Consider the following 17,360-nt stretch of genomic DNA (forward strand, 5'->3'; position numbering starts at 1 on the left):
GATTTGGTGCATGTGTGAAGGCAGTATGTCATTAGGTTTGTGGGTTAATTGGCCCCAGTGTGTTGGGAGTGGGTGCGCATGTGGGTAACTTGGAGCTATAGGGAACGTGTGCTTTGATGGTCAGCGTGGACCGAAGGGACTGTTTCCACGCTGTATCTTTCAATCAATTTCAATCAATATCACTTTAAACTATGGTCAACAAAAATATCTATCATTCCACAATCTTTATTCAACAATCGCAGGTCAACCTCAAGAGATTCAAACTAAAAGAAAATGTAATATCTTTTTTTTAAAGAAATGCATATCCATTGAGCCAAATTGAGTTGTGCAATAAAATTGCACCATTGTTGAGTCAACTTGAGTCAAAGGCATTAATATGTTGAATAGTTGTTCAATCAGAGAGTTAAATCACCAGCTTCTCTGAGACCATATTCCACCTTTTTAGGTGTAGGAAGGATCTGCAGATGCTGGTTACCAAAGATGGACACCTTTTTAAGTTCCATATATTGCATTTGTCCCTACCCCTTCCATTTTGACGCATGTCAACTAAAATAGTTATTTTAGGACTGACACAAACTGTGCCCAACATAATGTCAATTACTTACATTTATATCGAGTGCTTAAGTTAAAGCAGTGGGTTGCATGCTAGAATTTGGACCAGAGAATCAGGGCCAAAATCCAGTTGACATCAAAGTTTCAAGTTTGTCGCCTTAATTTGCCCAACCAAGGATCTTTTTTTCCCTGATGATTCAGAACTAAATATCTCAGCCTTGTTCAGGAAACGTTTCACAATGGAAACTGTTTCAGAAAAACAATATCAAAGCAGCAATTTTTTTTTCAAAAGCATGCTACTGATGAGAGCTTCACTGAAAAGCCATCTATACTGGAAAATGTTTCTGTATTGAGCTTAAGACACAAGTTTACAGCACAAATGGAACTAATAACTGACTTCAATATTCTCAAAAATGTTGCAAATCTATTATTTGTACTTTGGTTAAACTGCAGATCCTGCAATTTTTCTGATACTACTCGAACAAAGGATGAGACATAATCCAAAGTGGAACTGTTATTGCCTAGTTTTCTTGGGATTCTAATTCAGTACAACCCGTCTGTACCAGCCATATCCTATGCGAAGGAAAGAGACAAAAAGTTATGAATCTATATATTACTAAACTCTCATCTTGTATATTCGTATATTTGATTGTATAGCAGTTTGTTCCCGGAATAGAGCCAAAACGGTACACGATAGCGCAACAATTTTAGGCCCACCCTACTCACCATTCCCCTGCGGTCTCGATTGATCAAGTTTTGTTACATTTTTAAAGCAATTAACTTAATAAACTTTAATAAATGCGCTCCCCCCCCTTGCCGGGAGAACCGGCGCTCGTCCCGGTGTGCCCAGTGTCTGACCTTCCTCCTGTGGTGCAGCTCAGTGGCAGAGGGTCAACGAAGATGGTCGTCGCCATCGAGCTGCCGCTGCAGGAGAGGTTTCCACCCAACAGGTCCACAGCTCGCTCTGGCCGGCCGGGGTGAGTGGCTCCCTCTCCCCTCTCCCCTCTCCCCTCTCCCCTCCCCCCAAGGCCCCAGGGGAGACTCCTCGGTCGGCCACGGGTCCTCAGTTGGGGGAGGGTTGTCGGGCCCGCAGGAGAGGTTTGGACCCAATGGGTCCACGCCCGCCTAGTACTCTATTAAATAGAATAATATGAATAGATTTTCATGTTAGTGAACTGTGAATGAAAAGACTTGCATTTATAAAACACTTTCATGGATTCAGATTGTTTTAGCCCCTGAGATATTTCTGAAATATACTCACTTGTAACATAGGACAGTCAGCAATGGTATTACATAGCAAGATCCCAAGGTGACCATTGTGGTCAATACCGTTAATATTGTTGAACATTTATTAACCTATTGCTCATCAGATGGTGGATCAGATCAAAGATATGCAATCCCACTACGTTAATTGTATATAGTGTTGGACTCCACTAGTCAGCTAAACAGCTAATGTGATAAGGGATCTCAAAGATATCCCATCCTAAGAGATGGCAGGGCCCAGCATGCAAGTGCTAATTACAAGGCTGTAGCATTTACAACCATGTTCAGCCAGAAGTGCATAATAGATAATCCATCCAGGCTTCCTTCTGCTACAGGCTATCTCCAGATAATGAACTGATTCTGTTTTTACAGATATGAAGTAAATTTTGCCCATAAAAATCACTTGATATGGTAACCCTTGACTCACGATATTGTAATGATGGCATCAAAAGCACACAAGACGAATCAGAAATAATGATTTCATATATATATATATATATATATATATAGAGAGAGAGAGAGAGAGAGAGAGAGAGAGAGAGAGAGAGAGAGAGAGAGAGAGAGAGAGAGAGAGAGAGAGAGAGAGAGAGAGAGAGAGAGAGAGAGAGAGAGAGAGAGAGAGAGAGAGAGAGAGAGAGAGGAGAGAGAGAGAGAGGAGAGAGAGAGAGAGAGAGAGAGAGAGAGAGAGAGAGAGAGAGAGAGAGAGAGAGAGAGAGAGAGAGAGAGAGAGAGAGAGAGAGAGAGAGAGAGAGAGAGAGAGAGAGAGAGAGAGAGAGAGAGAGAGAGAGAGAGAGAGAGAGAGAGAGAGAGAGAGAGAGAGAGAGAGAGAGAGAGAGAGAGAGAGAGAGAGAGAGAGAGAGAGAGCGAGCTCGTGGAGGGTGCAGGTCGCGTTTCTTCTTTTCAGTTGCGTTGTTGTTTCTGGGATAGACACAAAAAGCTGGAGGGTGCAGGTAGATGTGCATAGAACATGGCAAATTACTATTCATTCACTCAGGGTCAGATAGCACTCTGCCCAAGACAATTTGGAAGTAAATTACTTGGTCACATAGATCCTTTATTTTCATTAGATTTGATTAGATATTTCAATTCAGTTCCCAATGATGTAGTCAATGTAGTTTCTGTAGGGTTGACAGGTTTCAAGATTAGATATCTGCACAGGCTATTTGCTTATTTGTATCCTTGCATTGCACTACCTGATGAATTGCTATAGATAATGTAAAAATCTTGTATTGAGTTTGAGCCGACAAATATGCCAACCACTCAGATACTAATACAAACGCGGCCTTGTGGGTGGAATGAAAATGAGCCTTATACTGCCTTTCACATAGACAGCAGCCAATAACACACTTAGATTTCCATAACATCCAGACAGTTTGAGTATCTAACAATACACCAGCCCTCTGGAGCTGTATAGTTTTGCTTTGTCATTGCTTGGTAAGTAAACCCAAATGAAAATTATTAATGCCCCCTGTGGCTAATCCCATGTCAATATTGCTGTGTACAGGAGCACTCAGATAATTATTTGCATTATAGATGAATATTTAACATGACTAGTTCCACCACCATGATTTTGAGATAAAAATAATCACCAATAATGAATATTCAGATACATTTGGATAAGATGAGTATTGTAAGATAATTAATTTGAGTACATTCTAAGTTATGCCATTCTTTAAAATTAATAATTTACAAAGGAGAGCAGTCATATAGTTCTAGAGCATGGTTACAAACTCTAAGGGCCAAGTCATCCTTGCCAACCAAGTTTCTAACCAAGTTAGTCCCACTAGCCTGTGCCCTAGCCCACATCCCTCCAAACATTTTCTATCCATGTGCTTATCCAAATATCTTTTAAAGACTGCAATTGTACTTGCCTTTACTACTTCCTCTAACAGCTCATTCCATATACGCATCATCCTCTGTGTGACAAGCTTCCCCTTCAGGTCCCCTTTAAACCTTACCCTTCTCGCCTTAAATCTGATCTCTAGTTTTAGACTCTCCTACCAAGGGTAAAGACAGTAGCTATTTACCTGATCAATCCTCCTCATGATTTTATAAATATCTATAAGGTCACTTTTCAGCATGCTATATTCCAGGGTAAAAAGACCGAGCCTATCCAGCAGACAAGCATGCCAAACACCACCCTATCTACTTTTGTCGCCACTTTTAAGGAATTACATACTTGCACACTAGGTCTCTCAGTCCTACTACATTCCCAAGGCTCTTCCATTTACTATTAGTAGTGTCCTGGTTTGTTTTACCAACATGCGATATCTCTGGTATAAGAAAAATATCTCTGGATTAAATTCCATTTGCCATTCTTTGCTCATTGGCCCTGTTGCTCAAGATCCTATTGCATCTTAGATAACCTCCTTCACTGTCCACTTTTCCACCCATTTTAGTGTCATCCACAAACTTTCTAACCAACTTTCTAGTTAACATACGTAATGAACAGCAGTGGACCCAGCACCAATCCCTGTGGCACACGACTCTTTACCGGTCCCCGGCCTGAAAAACAACCCTCTACATCACCCTCTGATTCCTACCATCAAGCCAATTTTGTTTTACAGTTGGCTACCTCAATCACCCTGGTTCCCAAGATGGCAGGTTATATCATCAAAAACCCACATCAGCCTGGCCACACACTGGCTGAGGATACAAGAGCCTGAAAACTGTTACCTCCAGTTTCAAGAACAACTTTGTTTTTTTGCTTCATCGTGGTCCAGTGTATTTAGAAAAACTGACAATTTATTGTATATTTATTTTTGTTGTTATTGCTTTTAATGTGTCTATAAAGCTGCAGCAAGTGAGAATTTAATTGTTCCAGTTCATATCCCATGCATATGACAAACACTTCTGAGTCCTGTAACTTGTTTCATTTTTTGGAGTCTTTGCTTTCCTTGAAGCCATATTGGAAACTTACCTTATCTATACTAACAGGTACTCTTAATTTGTTCCCAAGATACTGAGCAATGTTTTGCCTCTGAAAGGGCACTCATAAATTACCTTATTAAATTATTCTTTATACTGTTGTTAGGCCACATGATGGTTCATTAAGTCAGTTACGATTTATGGGATGAGTCATGTGGTATACTTTCTGAGTAGAGATTGCAGGTTTTTTTAACTGAAATACATTAGTGAACCCAGGTTTTATGGTCAATGCCAATCCACAAATCACTGGATTTATTGAATTTTATTTCACATTTTTCTATCCTTGAACTCTCTTTATCCAAAATTTCTAGACCCTAATCAGTCACCATTTTATTACATACTTTGTAAAACATCATCCACTAGTTTCCTCTCTTAAAACATGAATTAGGAGTGGGAGTAGGCCACTAAGTCCTTCATATGCTCCACCATTCAATGAGATTCATTGAATCACCATTCAATTAGTGGTGCAGTGGTTGAGTTCTGACATACAGCTCCAGAGACTTGGGTTCAATCCTGTCTAGGGGTGCTATCTGTACGAAGTTTGTACGTTCTCCTTGTGACTGCATGGGTTTCATCCAGGTGCTCCAGTTTCCTCCCATTTTCCAAAGATGAGCATGTTTGTAGGTTAATTGGCTTCTGTAAATTGTCCCTAGTGTGTAGGATAGAAAAGTGTACGGCTGATCGTTGGTCGATTCAGCCTTGGTGGGCCGAAGGACCTGTTTCTATGCTGTATTTCTAAACTAAACTAAGATCATGGTTGATCAAATTATAAACCCAACTCTGAGTTCCACTCTACCCAGGATAACCTGTCACCCCTTTGATGTTAAGGATATATCAACCTCTGCCTTAAAAACATTCAAAGTCTCCACAGCTTTTGAGGGAGAGAGTTGCAAAAAATTAGCAGGTGAGGCAACATCTGGGAGAGAAACAGAGCTAACATTTCATGTTGAAGACCCTTTGTCAGAACTGGGAAGACAACAAGAACTGGTTAAACTGCAGGAACGGCAGGGGAGAAGAATACCTCTGGTAATGTAAAACTAGGGTGACCATGACGATAAGCTATAAAATGGAAGCATAAGAAACTGCAGATGGTGAAATCTTGAGCAAAACACAAAGTGATAGAGCAACTCAGCGGGTGATGTTACCCGACCCGTTGAGTTTCAACAGTACTTTGTATCTGGTCAGTGAGTGAATGGGAGCATTTAGAGAGTGAGAAAACAAAGTCAAGAGTGTTTAATTGTCATATGTACTGGAAATGTGACAATGAAATTCTTCTAAAAAAGCATAGACAAAAGAATGTAGGAATGCAAAATGCATAGAAGGAAGACATGGTGGCAGGTAAGGACTGCTCTGACGTTTTTAATAATGTAAATTATCAGCAGAAAGGTCATCTATTGTAATCTTTATTTTAACGCATGCCTAAATTACCCGAACAATGATGGACAGGACGTGTGCTTGGATTTGAGGCATGTTAAATATCCTTATATTGTTCAATTCCTTAATACAAAGCCTTGTTGAAATTAATCCCAAGGATCCTTTGAGATTCCATAATACGGTAATTGGTTTTCTTTCTTTGCAATATGATTTTGCTCAGTTTACAACAGACGTTAATATATAATAGATAAGTTGGAAAGTTAAGTGCACTCTTGGCAAATGAAGTTTAATCCTGGCAAATGTGAGATGATGCACTTTGGGAAGTCAGTTAACAGTATAACATACACAGTATGTTGATGAACAGAGGAACCTTTGGGTTAAGTCAGTCTGAAGAAGGGTCTCGACCCAAAACGTCACCCATTCCTTCTCTCCTGAGTAGCTGCCTGACCTGCTGAGTTACTCCAGCATTTTGTGAATAAAAACCTTTGGGTTAAAGTCTATAGTTCCCTAAATGTGGCTACAGTGGATAGGATGGTGAAGAAGGCATACTGCAACTTGCCTACATAGGTCAGGATAATGAATGTAAGCGTTGTGACTTTACAAAACATTGGTTAGGCACCCAACCACCAGAGAGCTGCTCAGGGAAAGAATTAAAACTTAAACCTGTTGGAACAAAACCCGGGACTTCTAAATTGATTTTATTTTGGACCCAAACCCAACAGGAAAGGAAAATAACATGAGTGGAGCAGTGGCACTGCTGTTAGACCTCTGCCACAAGGTACCAGACACTGCTACCAGCTACCCTTTCCTCGAGTACTGGGTGTCTGATGTTTGCGTGATCTCCCTATAACTGTATGAGTTTCCTCTCAAATCTCAAAGATATTCAGGATGGTATCATAAAACATGTTAGTGCTTCATTTCACCCAATGATTATGTTATTTTTTTGTGAGAAAATTTGACTTGCCAAATTGTGTCATGCAGTTAAGTAATTTAAGCATAACAGCATTTGACTGAAACTGTAGAGATAACTGAGGAAATTGGTATAACTGCATGTAAGAAAAGTAAATAAATGACGAACAAAGCCATACTTCACCAAGACAGCATCCACGATCCTGGTGGTGACAGGCATTATTGTGGCCTATGCAACCTTTGTGATTACTGCAGCTTTTAAGCGAAAGGGGACAAAAACATTGCAACTTGCCATTGTCACCTACTTTAGCATCATGTGAATATAAAACCTGAAACAAAATGATTTCAGTAACTGCTTACAGATACCAGTAGAAATTTCACATTCAGGAAAGATGTCTTCACAGTCCTCATTCTGATTATAAACAAGCAGAACTGTTCAGAGTGAAGGCTTTGTTGACGAAAGGAGGAAATGCTGCTTATTCCCTTGTGTGACTGGCCTGCAGATTTAAATGTGACTTTTGAGAACTGAACAACTACTTCTTAAGCACTTGAAATTCTTCAGTGACATGCCAGGGAAACACATTTAAAAATATGTAGAGCTTCAAGTGCTTAATGTTCTGTGTGTGTGTGTTTGTGTATATATTTCAATTCCAAATAAAGGAATCCTACTGCAGTATAAATTGACAAAAATATATGTGAAGATAATATCTATTATAAGATATTTTAAAAGTCAGATTAGTAAGGCAAGAAGCACAAATCCTCTCTTGATCTGTTGGGTGTTGTCCCATCCATTTGTTAGACATAGCACACTCATACTGTGTGTTCCAGTTTCCCTTGCGGTAAACTGACTGAAGGATTCAAATTGAAGTGTCTAGTTCTCATCCTGTTTATTTAACTTCAGTAAACAATTGGCAAGAAAGTTTTTGTCAAACAACAGAAGCAAGGCTAAGAATGGTTATGTTTCCACGTGGAACATCCTGCTGCAGTGTATATTTTCTACCAGTGATTTCATTTGATTCATGGTTGTCATTCTGCTGTCTGCCAGAGTGTTTAAGTCTAGCACCTGGGTACTTGTGATATCTGCAGTGCATCAGCACTGTTCCGTTTCTCTCTGCCTACCATTGAAGTCACTTCACTTCAAGAAACATGGTCAAGTGCAGCTGTCTCTACATTGTAAAATTCCATGTTTTATCATGCAGTGATGAAATTAATGTCACGGTTATGCAATCAAATGGCTGGATTGGAGGAAAAGGTAAAAGGAACAACAACGACTTGCATTTATTTACATGCATCTTTCAAAATCTCAAGATACCCCAAAGTGTTTTACAGCTAATTAAATACTTGACAATTTAGCCAACCGGATTGTGAACAGCATGCTGCAACAAACAGCAATGTGATAATGAGCAAATAACTGTGATCTTTATTCATGTGATTATTGACCAGAACTCTGAGAGAAATCATCGGGTCTTAAAAATAGGGACTTTTTGCATCCTCCTGAAAGAGAAAATTGAACGATGGTTTCAACAGAAATGTTGAAAGAGATGTTTTTCTTTAGGGAAGAAACATAACCCAGTTTATATGACTGTTCAGTTTTGCATTAGAGTAATTTCTTAAAATTTGTTATTATTTAACTGCTTCAAAACTAGCCGGACTCAAGATTTTTTTTAAACGGTACCTCAAACCATTGTCACAGCAAAGAAAATGTTGAGGGTAATTCGATTCATCTCATCAGTGTTGTATAATGGAACTGCACATTTTAAGCAAGTTACATTGTTTTGTCATTTCAGCTGAACAAGAATTTCTCAAGATAATCATCATAGTTGCAGTAATAACCGTGATGGTGGTTGTAATAATTTGCCTGCTGAACCACTACAAGCTTTTTACACGGTCTTTCATAAATCAACAGAGTCAAGCTAGGCGCCAAGAAGAAACACTGCATCCTGTAAGTTTAATTTAGTACCCTTCTTATGAAAATCGAAACTATTTTTGCAAAATAAAAATGCAGGAATACCTTAAAGCACCAAACAAATAAAATGTCAAATTTATCCTGATCTTTGTTTTTATTAACTACTTTATTCACCGATGTTGAATTGGTTTATTAAGTTAATGAATGTCCATAAACTTGGCTTAATTCAGGAAGCTTAAGTGTGCCAGGTATATGGTTTTTTTAAATGTTTGATTTTTGCAAAATATTCATCCATTTTGCTTAGTTGGAAGGGGTAATGTTTAATAGCCTGATTGTTGGGGGAAAAAACTGTTCCTGAACCTGGACATTACAGTTTTCAAGCTCCTATACCTCCTTCCCGATGGCAGGAGTGAAATGAGAGTGTGGGCAGGGTGGTGTTGGTCTCTGATGATGCTGGCTGCCTTTTTGAGAGCACTCCTGGAGATCCCTTCGATGGTAGGGAGCTCAGTACCCATTATAGACATTGTGTTAAATCTGTAACTTTTATAAGTGAAATGTAGAAACTCCTGGAGACAGGAACTTCATAACTGCATATCCAAATTTATAAAGTTGCTCGACCTTCTTCAGGGTCCTCTTGGTAACATACATCACAAAAACCATGGGATGCATTAGGTTACGAAATTGTTTGATTTGAGTAATTTGAATTAGCTTTGAATTGACTAGGTGTAATTTAAAATTCTTGGAATATGTGGTACAGGGGATGAAAAACCAGTTGCACAAGGAATTAATCATACGGAGCTGATTAAGAAATATAGTCAACTCATGATTATCCACAGGCTGATTTATCGATTTTAGGGTTTACCATTTGAGGAAGAAAGCACTTCACACTTCCAGGTATTTGGCTGGCAGGAACTTGCAGTTCAGTGATTACTTCCTCAGGTTGCACCTGACTAACTGGGAATTTTCAGGTGGTTGGAGTTGTCAGGAACACAATAGTTTGTTTAGTTTATTGTCGCGTGTACTGAGGTACAGTGAAAAGCTTTTGTTGTGTGCTAAGCAGTCAGCAGAAAGACAAAACACGATTACAACCAACAATCCACAGTGTAGATACATTATAAAGAGAATAATGTGAATTAGTGCAAGGTAAAGCCAGTAAAGTCCGTTCAGAGGTAGTCGGAGGGTCTCCAATGAGGTGGATAGTAGTTCAGCTGTTCTTTAGTTGTTGGATTTGAGGCAGCTGTTTGTACCACGGCTCTATACTTGCTCTCGGTCTCAGATTTCACATGGAATAAGAAGTTCTTGTTACCCTCAGGATATGGTAATGTCTTCAGAATACCCACAAACCTTGGATTGGATAGAGAAAAAAGATGTTGCTATCCCTGATAGCCACTTACCATTGCTAAAGCAGTGGCAACATCAGATGTGCGCTTGAAGACTGTTGAGGTTGTTGGGTGCAGAGCAGTTGTTCCATTGGTGAATCATGGTGGGTGCTACCAGTGATTCTGCTGGTTTGGCCTGGCTCAAGACTCGATGTGTGTGTGAAAAGAGGCCAGATCCTCAAGGCAGAGCTGGCAGATATGTAGCTGCTCGGACCCGCTTTGGTCTTCAGGTGGATTTGTGGCATGGTCAGGTTACCAAAGACTTTCTTTGTGCAGTGAATGCAGAGGGAGGTTGTACTCAAAACAGTCATCTTGATTGGGCTGGTTACTGAGGTGTTTTACACTATTCATTTTGTTTTGCATTATCACTGAAGTTACTCCCATTATCCTGGAGAAAAGGAAGTGAAATTCATAAATTGGCTTTCATTCCTCCGTAATTCTGTGTAATCTAAAACTTAACCTGAATTCTACCCTGGACGCACATGAAACTGCAGATGCTGGAATCAGGAGCAAATGAAGGGGAGCTGCTGGAGGAACTGAGTAGGTCAGGCAGCATCTGTGGAACAAAATGGACAGTGGACCTTATTATAAACCAATTATTTTTTTAACATTACTATTCATGCAATGAACATTCATTTCTAAGCTTTTCAGGGCGAGTTTGAATAAATATCCTGGCTATCTCCTTTTATCATTATGAAGATATAATTTCTAAACTGTTGCCACATTCTAAAAAAGAAGTTAGATTAGATTCTGTAAAACAAAAAAAATATTAATCATCTCTTACAATTTGCCATTATATATATATATATATATAAAAGTAGGCTTTTTTTTGGAATTCATTCTATTCAATGTATTTGTTTCGAAGTTCCTATGGGCTATTAGAAACTGGCAGATAAGATAAGGAGAGGATAGAAAAGGTTTGGAGGGATATGAGCCAAGCACGGGCAAGCGGGACTAGCATTGTCAGGCAACGTGGCTGGCCAGCATGGATGTGTCGGGCTGAAGGACATATTTCTGTGCTGCACAGCTCTATGGTTCTATTAACATCAATGAAAAAAAATGCAGGGATCTGTTTAACTTTGTTATACAATTAACAAAGTATCTGTTGTGTCCCAAGTAAATGACCATACACAACTCCACTCATCTGTGCAGTTCTCAAACCTCATGTCCCAACATGCACCTTTAATCACCACGATGATCTTGCATCCTACTACAAGAACATTGGCTCGCTTTTTTGAATAAAAGGTTTTCAACAATTTCACAGAGAAAGTGGAAAATATTTAACTGAGATGAAAAGTGAAGAGTATAAAGTATAATGGCGTATTTTGTTGCCACACCAGGAAACAATTTTGTCAAGTAGTTTTGGTAATGATATTGCTAATCACATACTGATTAAGAAGTATGTATTGGCATGATACATTTTTAAAAATGTTTTTTTTAAAATGTATGTGCATAGAGATTCTTTCAATCTTGTAATTTCATTCCCAGTGGTCTCAGATGGCGCCTATCATCCACTGATGCCTTAATTACATTAAATTGTAGATATCTCTTCTAACTGGAATGCTATGGCAGAATAGTTTGCTTCCTCTAACTTTTTTATTTTTCCCACAGTTTCTCAGTCTATGTGCTTTTTATTTTCCTACAGATCTCACCCTATTACTTTAAGTCAAGCTGCAATACTCATTCCAGCTATTTACTATGTCAGACCTGCCTTTCATCACAGGATTCAACTTGGAATTTGTACTAGTTCTTTTGCTCTAGCTCCTTTCAAATTTACTTTTCTCATCTGATCAGTTTTACCCTATTACTTCAACAAAGTGTGCTACCAGCTCAGAACCACTCAGTTAATTGACTTGTTTCTCTCCAGATTATATAGCCGCCAGTTTTCCTTATGCTAAATAATTTCTGTCACTGGCTATGTAGATGAGAATCAACCAGGAGCAATTGGATAAACGTAATTACACCATCACTGTTCCCCACTTAACCCAAGAGCACAAAATATGATTATAATGTCTGACAAGACATTTTGGGAGGCAGTTTGGTCAGGGAGAGTATTATGGATGAATCAACACCATTCATCTCTTGAATATCGATGCTGAAATTAGTTAAAAGGAGGGAAGTCAGATATTTAACAACGTGTCTCCATATTTTGGAAGTGTAGAATGTATTGGCTAAAACGGTTCATATACTTGGCTGTCATTGTTGCACAGCTGCTATTTATACTGCTGCCTTGAGGTGCAATTAAAATCTTGGGGTTCTTGCCCTATATTTTGTTCAACTGTACAAAAGCACTTCCAAGAAGTGAGTTGTAGAAGTACATAATGTAGAAAATGATGCAAAGATACATGTGGTTGGGAAAGGAAGAGGCTCATGCAGAGCATAAATACCAATTTAGGTTAGATGATCTGAAAGTCTTTTTTTTGCAGCCTGCTCAAAGTAATTCTGTGTTTCCCACTGAAGATTTGAACTAAATGTCACACATTACCTTCTTGAAAATCTGAATATAAAACCCCCATGAATTAATGTAAAAAAAGATTGCAAACGCTGGAATCTGAAGTAAAAAAGAGATCAAAATTCAGTGGATCAGGTTGGATCTGTGGAAGGAAAACAATCATTGACGTTTCAGGTCATCGTCCTGTCATCTAGAGTGGAATTCATTCTAATTCTTTAAAAGTCGCAAAAATAATTAAACATTTTTAAATTGTTTATATCAATGGATTTCAGACATGAATTGATGATGATTAAAATTTTTAAAGGATGCCGTGTTAACTTTAGAAAAGGCTGACGGGAGATCTGATAGAAGTAAATAAAGTGCAAGGGATGTCACACGTTTACAACAAATGTGTTTTTAATTCTTAAATAGTAGAAATAGTTTACTAACCAACAAATCTCATGAGAAGGAGAGTTATTTGGATAATTGCCATTGTTAGTGCTTATCATTTTGTTTCCATGCCTTACTTAACCTGACTGTTTTGACTAGACAGTACTGCAGGAGGGTGATTTTGTATGTGCTTTTGATTCTGTGTTAATTACAAATCCGTTGGTCTATAATCTATTGTGGAGAAGTTCCTAGAATGTGTAATTAGGGACCAGAGTGACTGAGCACTTGGGGAAATTTAACTACAGTTTTGGATGCAGGAATAACTGTTATTGGTATGGACTCGCAGAAAGCATTTGATAAGGATACATAAAAGCTGCTATTAGTTAACATTAGAAGTTATTGGAATGCAAGGTAATTATTTTACTTGGTTATGGGATTAGTTTGACCGTAAAAGTTTGAGAGAAGGCACCATGATTAAGTTCTTGGATCTTATGACCAGATTTTTAAAATAGACACGGATATTCTTTTCAGTTTGTTTGTCCATGAGATGAAGGTATGGCTGACAAGGCCAGCAGCTATTGTTCATCCCCAATTGGCGGTTATTCATCTACTTAAATTGGCTGTAATCTATGTTGCAAAGGTACGAGGTAGTGTTAGGTTGAGAGTTCCAGGAGTTTGGCCCAGCAAAGATGAAGGACTAACAATATATTTCTAAGTCAGATGGCCTGTAATACAAATGGGAAATAGTGGTGATTACTGTCTTTGTCCTTTTGGATGGTGGAGTTAATGAGCATGAACGTTGCTGCAGTGCATCTTGAGGAATGGTAAATGTTACAGCTATCAAAAAGCAAAAAATTGTAGATTGCAGAAATCCCAAATAAAAAGTGCATGTAAAAAAAATATCAGCTGGTCACACACTATATGTGGAGGGAAAGTCCAGTGTTAATGTTTTCGGTCGGTGAACCTTGATCAGGTGACCTAAAGAGTTGGACAGCTATGTTGTGCCAATTTCGGAGAGCTATAGTGCTTGAGGGTGTGGATGAAAGCCCTCTTGAATGGGTTGCTTTGTCCCTGGATAGTGTGGCACTGCTAATGTGACATGTTGATAGTATGATTGTAGATAGTGAAGAGGTAACTCACGTGCATTGCCCTGCTCCCATCCTGCTCTTGTTTTTGTCTGTGGTGGATCTAATTAAAATCCTGGGTTCTTGCCTCTGGTGATTTAGCAACATTAATGCCATTGTGCTTCAGGGGGAGTAGATACAATCTCTTGTTGGACACATGACACGATAGTAATCATCCCTTATCAACGCAGACCGGGATTTTGGCTGAATCTGAAGCAGGGATTCACCTGCATCTCTTCCAATCTGGATAATGCTATCACAATGTGGTCTCCTCTACATTGGAGAAACCCAACACAGATTGGATGTGTGCTTTGCAGAGCATTTGCATTCAGTTTGCAGGGTCCTGATGTCTGTCCATTCCATCAACCTGCTTATATCCTGCTGCAGTATTACATCCTATATTATCATATTTATATTATCATATCTTTATTATCATATTATCGCTTCATCCAAATCATGAATACATCTTGTAAACAGCTGGGGCCCCAGCTGCCAGGTGCCTTGTGAAGGAGGCCACGTATTGGTAGGGATGCAAGAGTGGTGGGAATGCTGAAGTGGGAGGAGAGGAGAAAATGCATCCAATGATAGAAAGAGTTGAAAGAAAGTTACATTGGTTCCATGTCTTGCTCTCTCCAACCATAAATTCGGGAAACAAAACGTGAATAATGTACAAAACGTGAATAATGTACTATTCTACATTATAATAGTAGCTATGCCTAAAAATAAATCAGGTTTGAAGAGCTTGGAACATAGCCCAGTCATGCATGGCATTATATTAATCAAAGGTAGGCAGCCAGATTGACAATTGTGCTGGGAAACTGATTCACTGAACTTGCGCCTAATTAGCTTTGCCAGAGAAACTGGTGTAAAAGGCACCATGCTATCAATAGAGTTTGCTCTACGGAACATAGTTTCATTTGTCATCTTAATCTATTTACTAATTAATTATTTCTGTGCCCAATATTGAGCCAGTGTTTGATGTTGGAGATTGAATACATTGGTTGTAAACTAAATACAGTATTGATGTTTCGACTTCCACTGCATAACCAAGGAAACGTAAACTGCAAAAGGGAGAAAACTTTAAATTTAAATTTGTATGTTCTTTTTTGTGAATTGTTATTCAATTATAAACGACTTATCTTTTCAATAGGAAGGGTGTCTATGCCCATCAGATAGCAACACAGTATCTCGTCACGGTGCTTCAGAGGTATGGACCAACTGGATGTTCTATAATATGAACTTGAGATAAATATTTTGAATGAAATGTGTAAATCAAAGGTAAATTATAGAATAATGATTAAAAAAATGCTGGATTCATCGCGAGTCAGAGTAATAGATCTATGCAACACGGAAACAGATCTTTTGGCCGACCTTGTTGATGCCAAACAAATTGGCACACTAGACCCATTTGCCTACATTTGGGCTCATAGCCTTCTAAATCCTTTCTATCCATATAGTTTTCCAAATATATATTTAAAATAATTGTATCCACTTTAACAGCTTCTTCTGACAGATTACTTTAGATACAGATTACCCTCTGAGTGAAAATGTTGCCCCTGAGGGGCCTTTTCTATCTTTCTCCTCTCACCTTAAGCCTAAGCCCTCTAGTTATAGAATCCTCTAATCTATGCTTCTCGTGATCTTGTACAAGTCATTAAGATCACCCTTCAGCCTCCTTTGCTCCAAAGGGAAATATCCCAGCCTATCAAACCTCTCCCTATAACTGGAGGGGTGGGGTAACATTCTGATGAATCTCTTCTACACTCTTCCAAACTTCATGACTTCCTTCCTGTTGCTGGTTGACCAGAATATCACACAATCAGAAACAAGTCAGAAGCAAAATGAGTTGGAAACAGAAACAGAAATATAATATTGAACGTAGACCAATACAGTATAGGAACGGGCTCTTTGGCCTTCGATGTCTGTGCTAAACATGGTGCCAAATCAAACTAATCTTCTGTGCGTGTACGTGATCCATATCACATCGTCCACTGCATATTCATGTTCCTACCTAAAAGCTTCTTAAATACCACTATCGAATATGGTTCCTCCACCACCACCTCTCGCAGCGTGTTCCAGGTACCACAAAAAAACATCTTGCCTCACATATCTCTTTTAAACCTCCCTCCTCTGATTTTAAACTCATGCCCACTAGTTTTTGATATTTCCATGCTGAGAAATAGGTTCTAACTATGTTACCCTATTTGTGCCTCTTTTAGTCTTATAAACTTCTCACGGGTCTCCCCTCATCCTCTGATGTTCCAGGGAAAAGAATCCAAGTTTATCCAATTTCTCCTTGTAGAGATAATCCAGGAGGCATTCTAGTAAATCTCTTCTGCACCTTCTCCAAAGCCTTCACATCTTTCCTGTAATGGGTGACCAGAACTGCACACAGTGCTTCAAATGTGGCTGAACCAAGTTTTTTAAAGTTGCAACACAACTTCCTGACTCTTAAATACTGGAAGAACTCAGTCAATCAAACAGAATCTGTAGGAAGAGATGCCAGTTAACATTCCAAGTTGAAGACCCGGCATTTCTGTTTTTCTTTGTGATCAAATAACAATGCTGTTTCATATGAATTAATGACTTCTTAACCTTAACTCTGGAGAGTATCGCCTCACCCATTTTCTGAATTTCTCCTGAAATAACAAGGAATCAATCTGGTGAACCTTTGTTGCACTTCCTCTATTGCACATACTCTTTCTTGGTTCTCACCAGCTCCCCATATAATTGCAGCAAGATCCCTCTGCTCATGTTCTCAAATGTTCTTGTACTGAAGAACAACATTTTGTTAGCCTTCCTAATTCCTTGCTAGACCTTTAGACGTTAGAGATACAGCCCAGAAACAGGCCCTTTGGCCTACCAAGTCCACACCAACCAACGTACGCTAGCACTATCCTACACACTTGGAACAATTTACAATTTTTTACCGAAGCCAATTAACGTACAAACTGGTATGACTTTGAAGTGTGGGAAGAAACCAGAGCACCAGGTGAAAACCCACGTGGTCTTAGGGAGAACATACAAACTCCGTACAGACAGCTCCCATTGTCAGGAGCGAATCTGGGTCTCTGGCGCTGTAAGGCATCAACTAGCAGCAACTC

General features: G+C 39.0%; 1 protein-coding gene across 5 annotated transcripts in view; it reads left to right on the plus strand.

Moving 5' to 3' along the window:
* The window catches only part of ldlrad4a (low density lipoprotein receptor class A domain containing 4a), a 127,777-nt gene that overhangs the window by 104,043 nt on the left and 6,374 nt on the right, over positions 1 to 17,360 (plus strand). For all 5 annotated transcript variants that reach the window (XM_078398074.1, XM_078398072.1, XM_078398075.1 and 2 more), the window contains exons 4-5: positions 8,814 to 8,968; positions 15,407 to 15,463. In XM_078398074.1, the coding sequence (XP_078254200.1) occupies positions 8,814 to 8,968; positions 15,407 to 15,463 (212 nt within the window). The remainder of the gene's footprint in view (positions 1 to 8,813; positions 8,969 to 15,406; positions 15,464 to 17,360) is intronic.

The sequence above is a fragment of the Rhinoraja longicauda genome, chromosome 4 (genome assembly GCF_053455715.1).
Source record: "Rhinoraja longicauda isolate Sanriku21f chromosome 4, sRhiLon1.1, whole genome shotgun sequence".
In the NCBI taxonomy this organism is placed as follows: domain Eukaryota; kingdom Metazoa; phylum Chordata; class Chondrichthyes; order Rajiformes; family Arhynchobatidae; genus Rhinoraja; species Rhinoraja longicauda.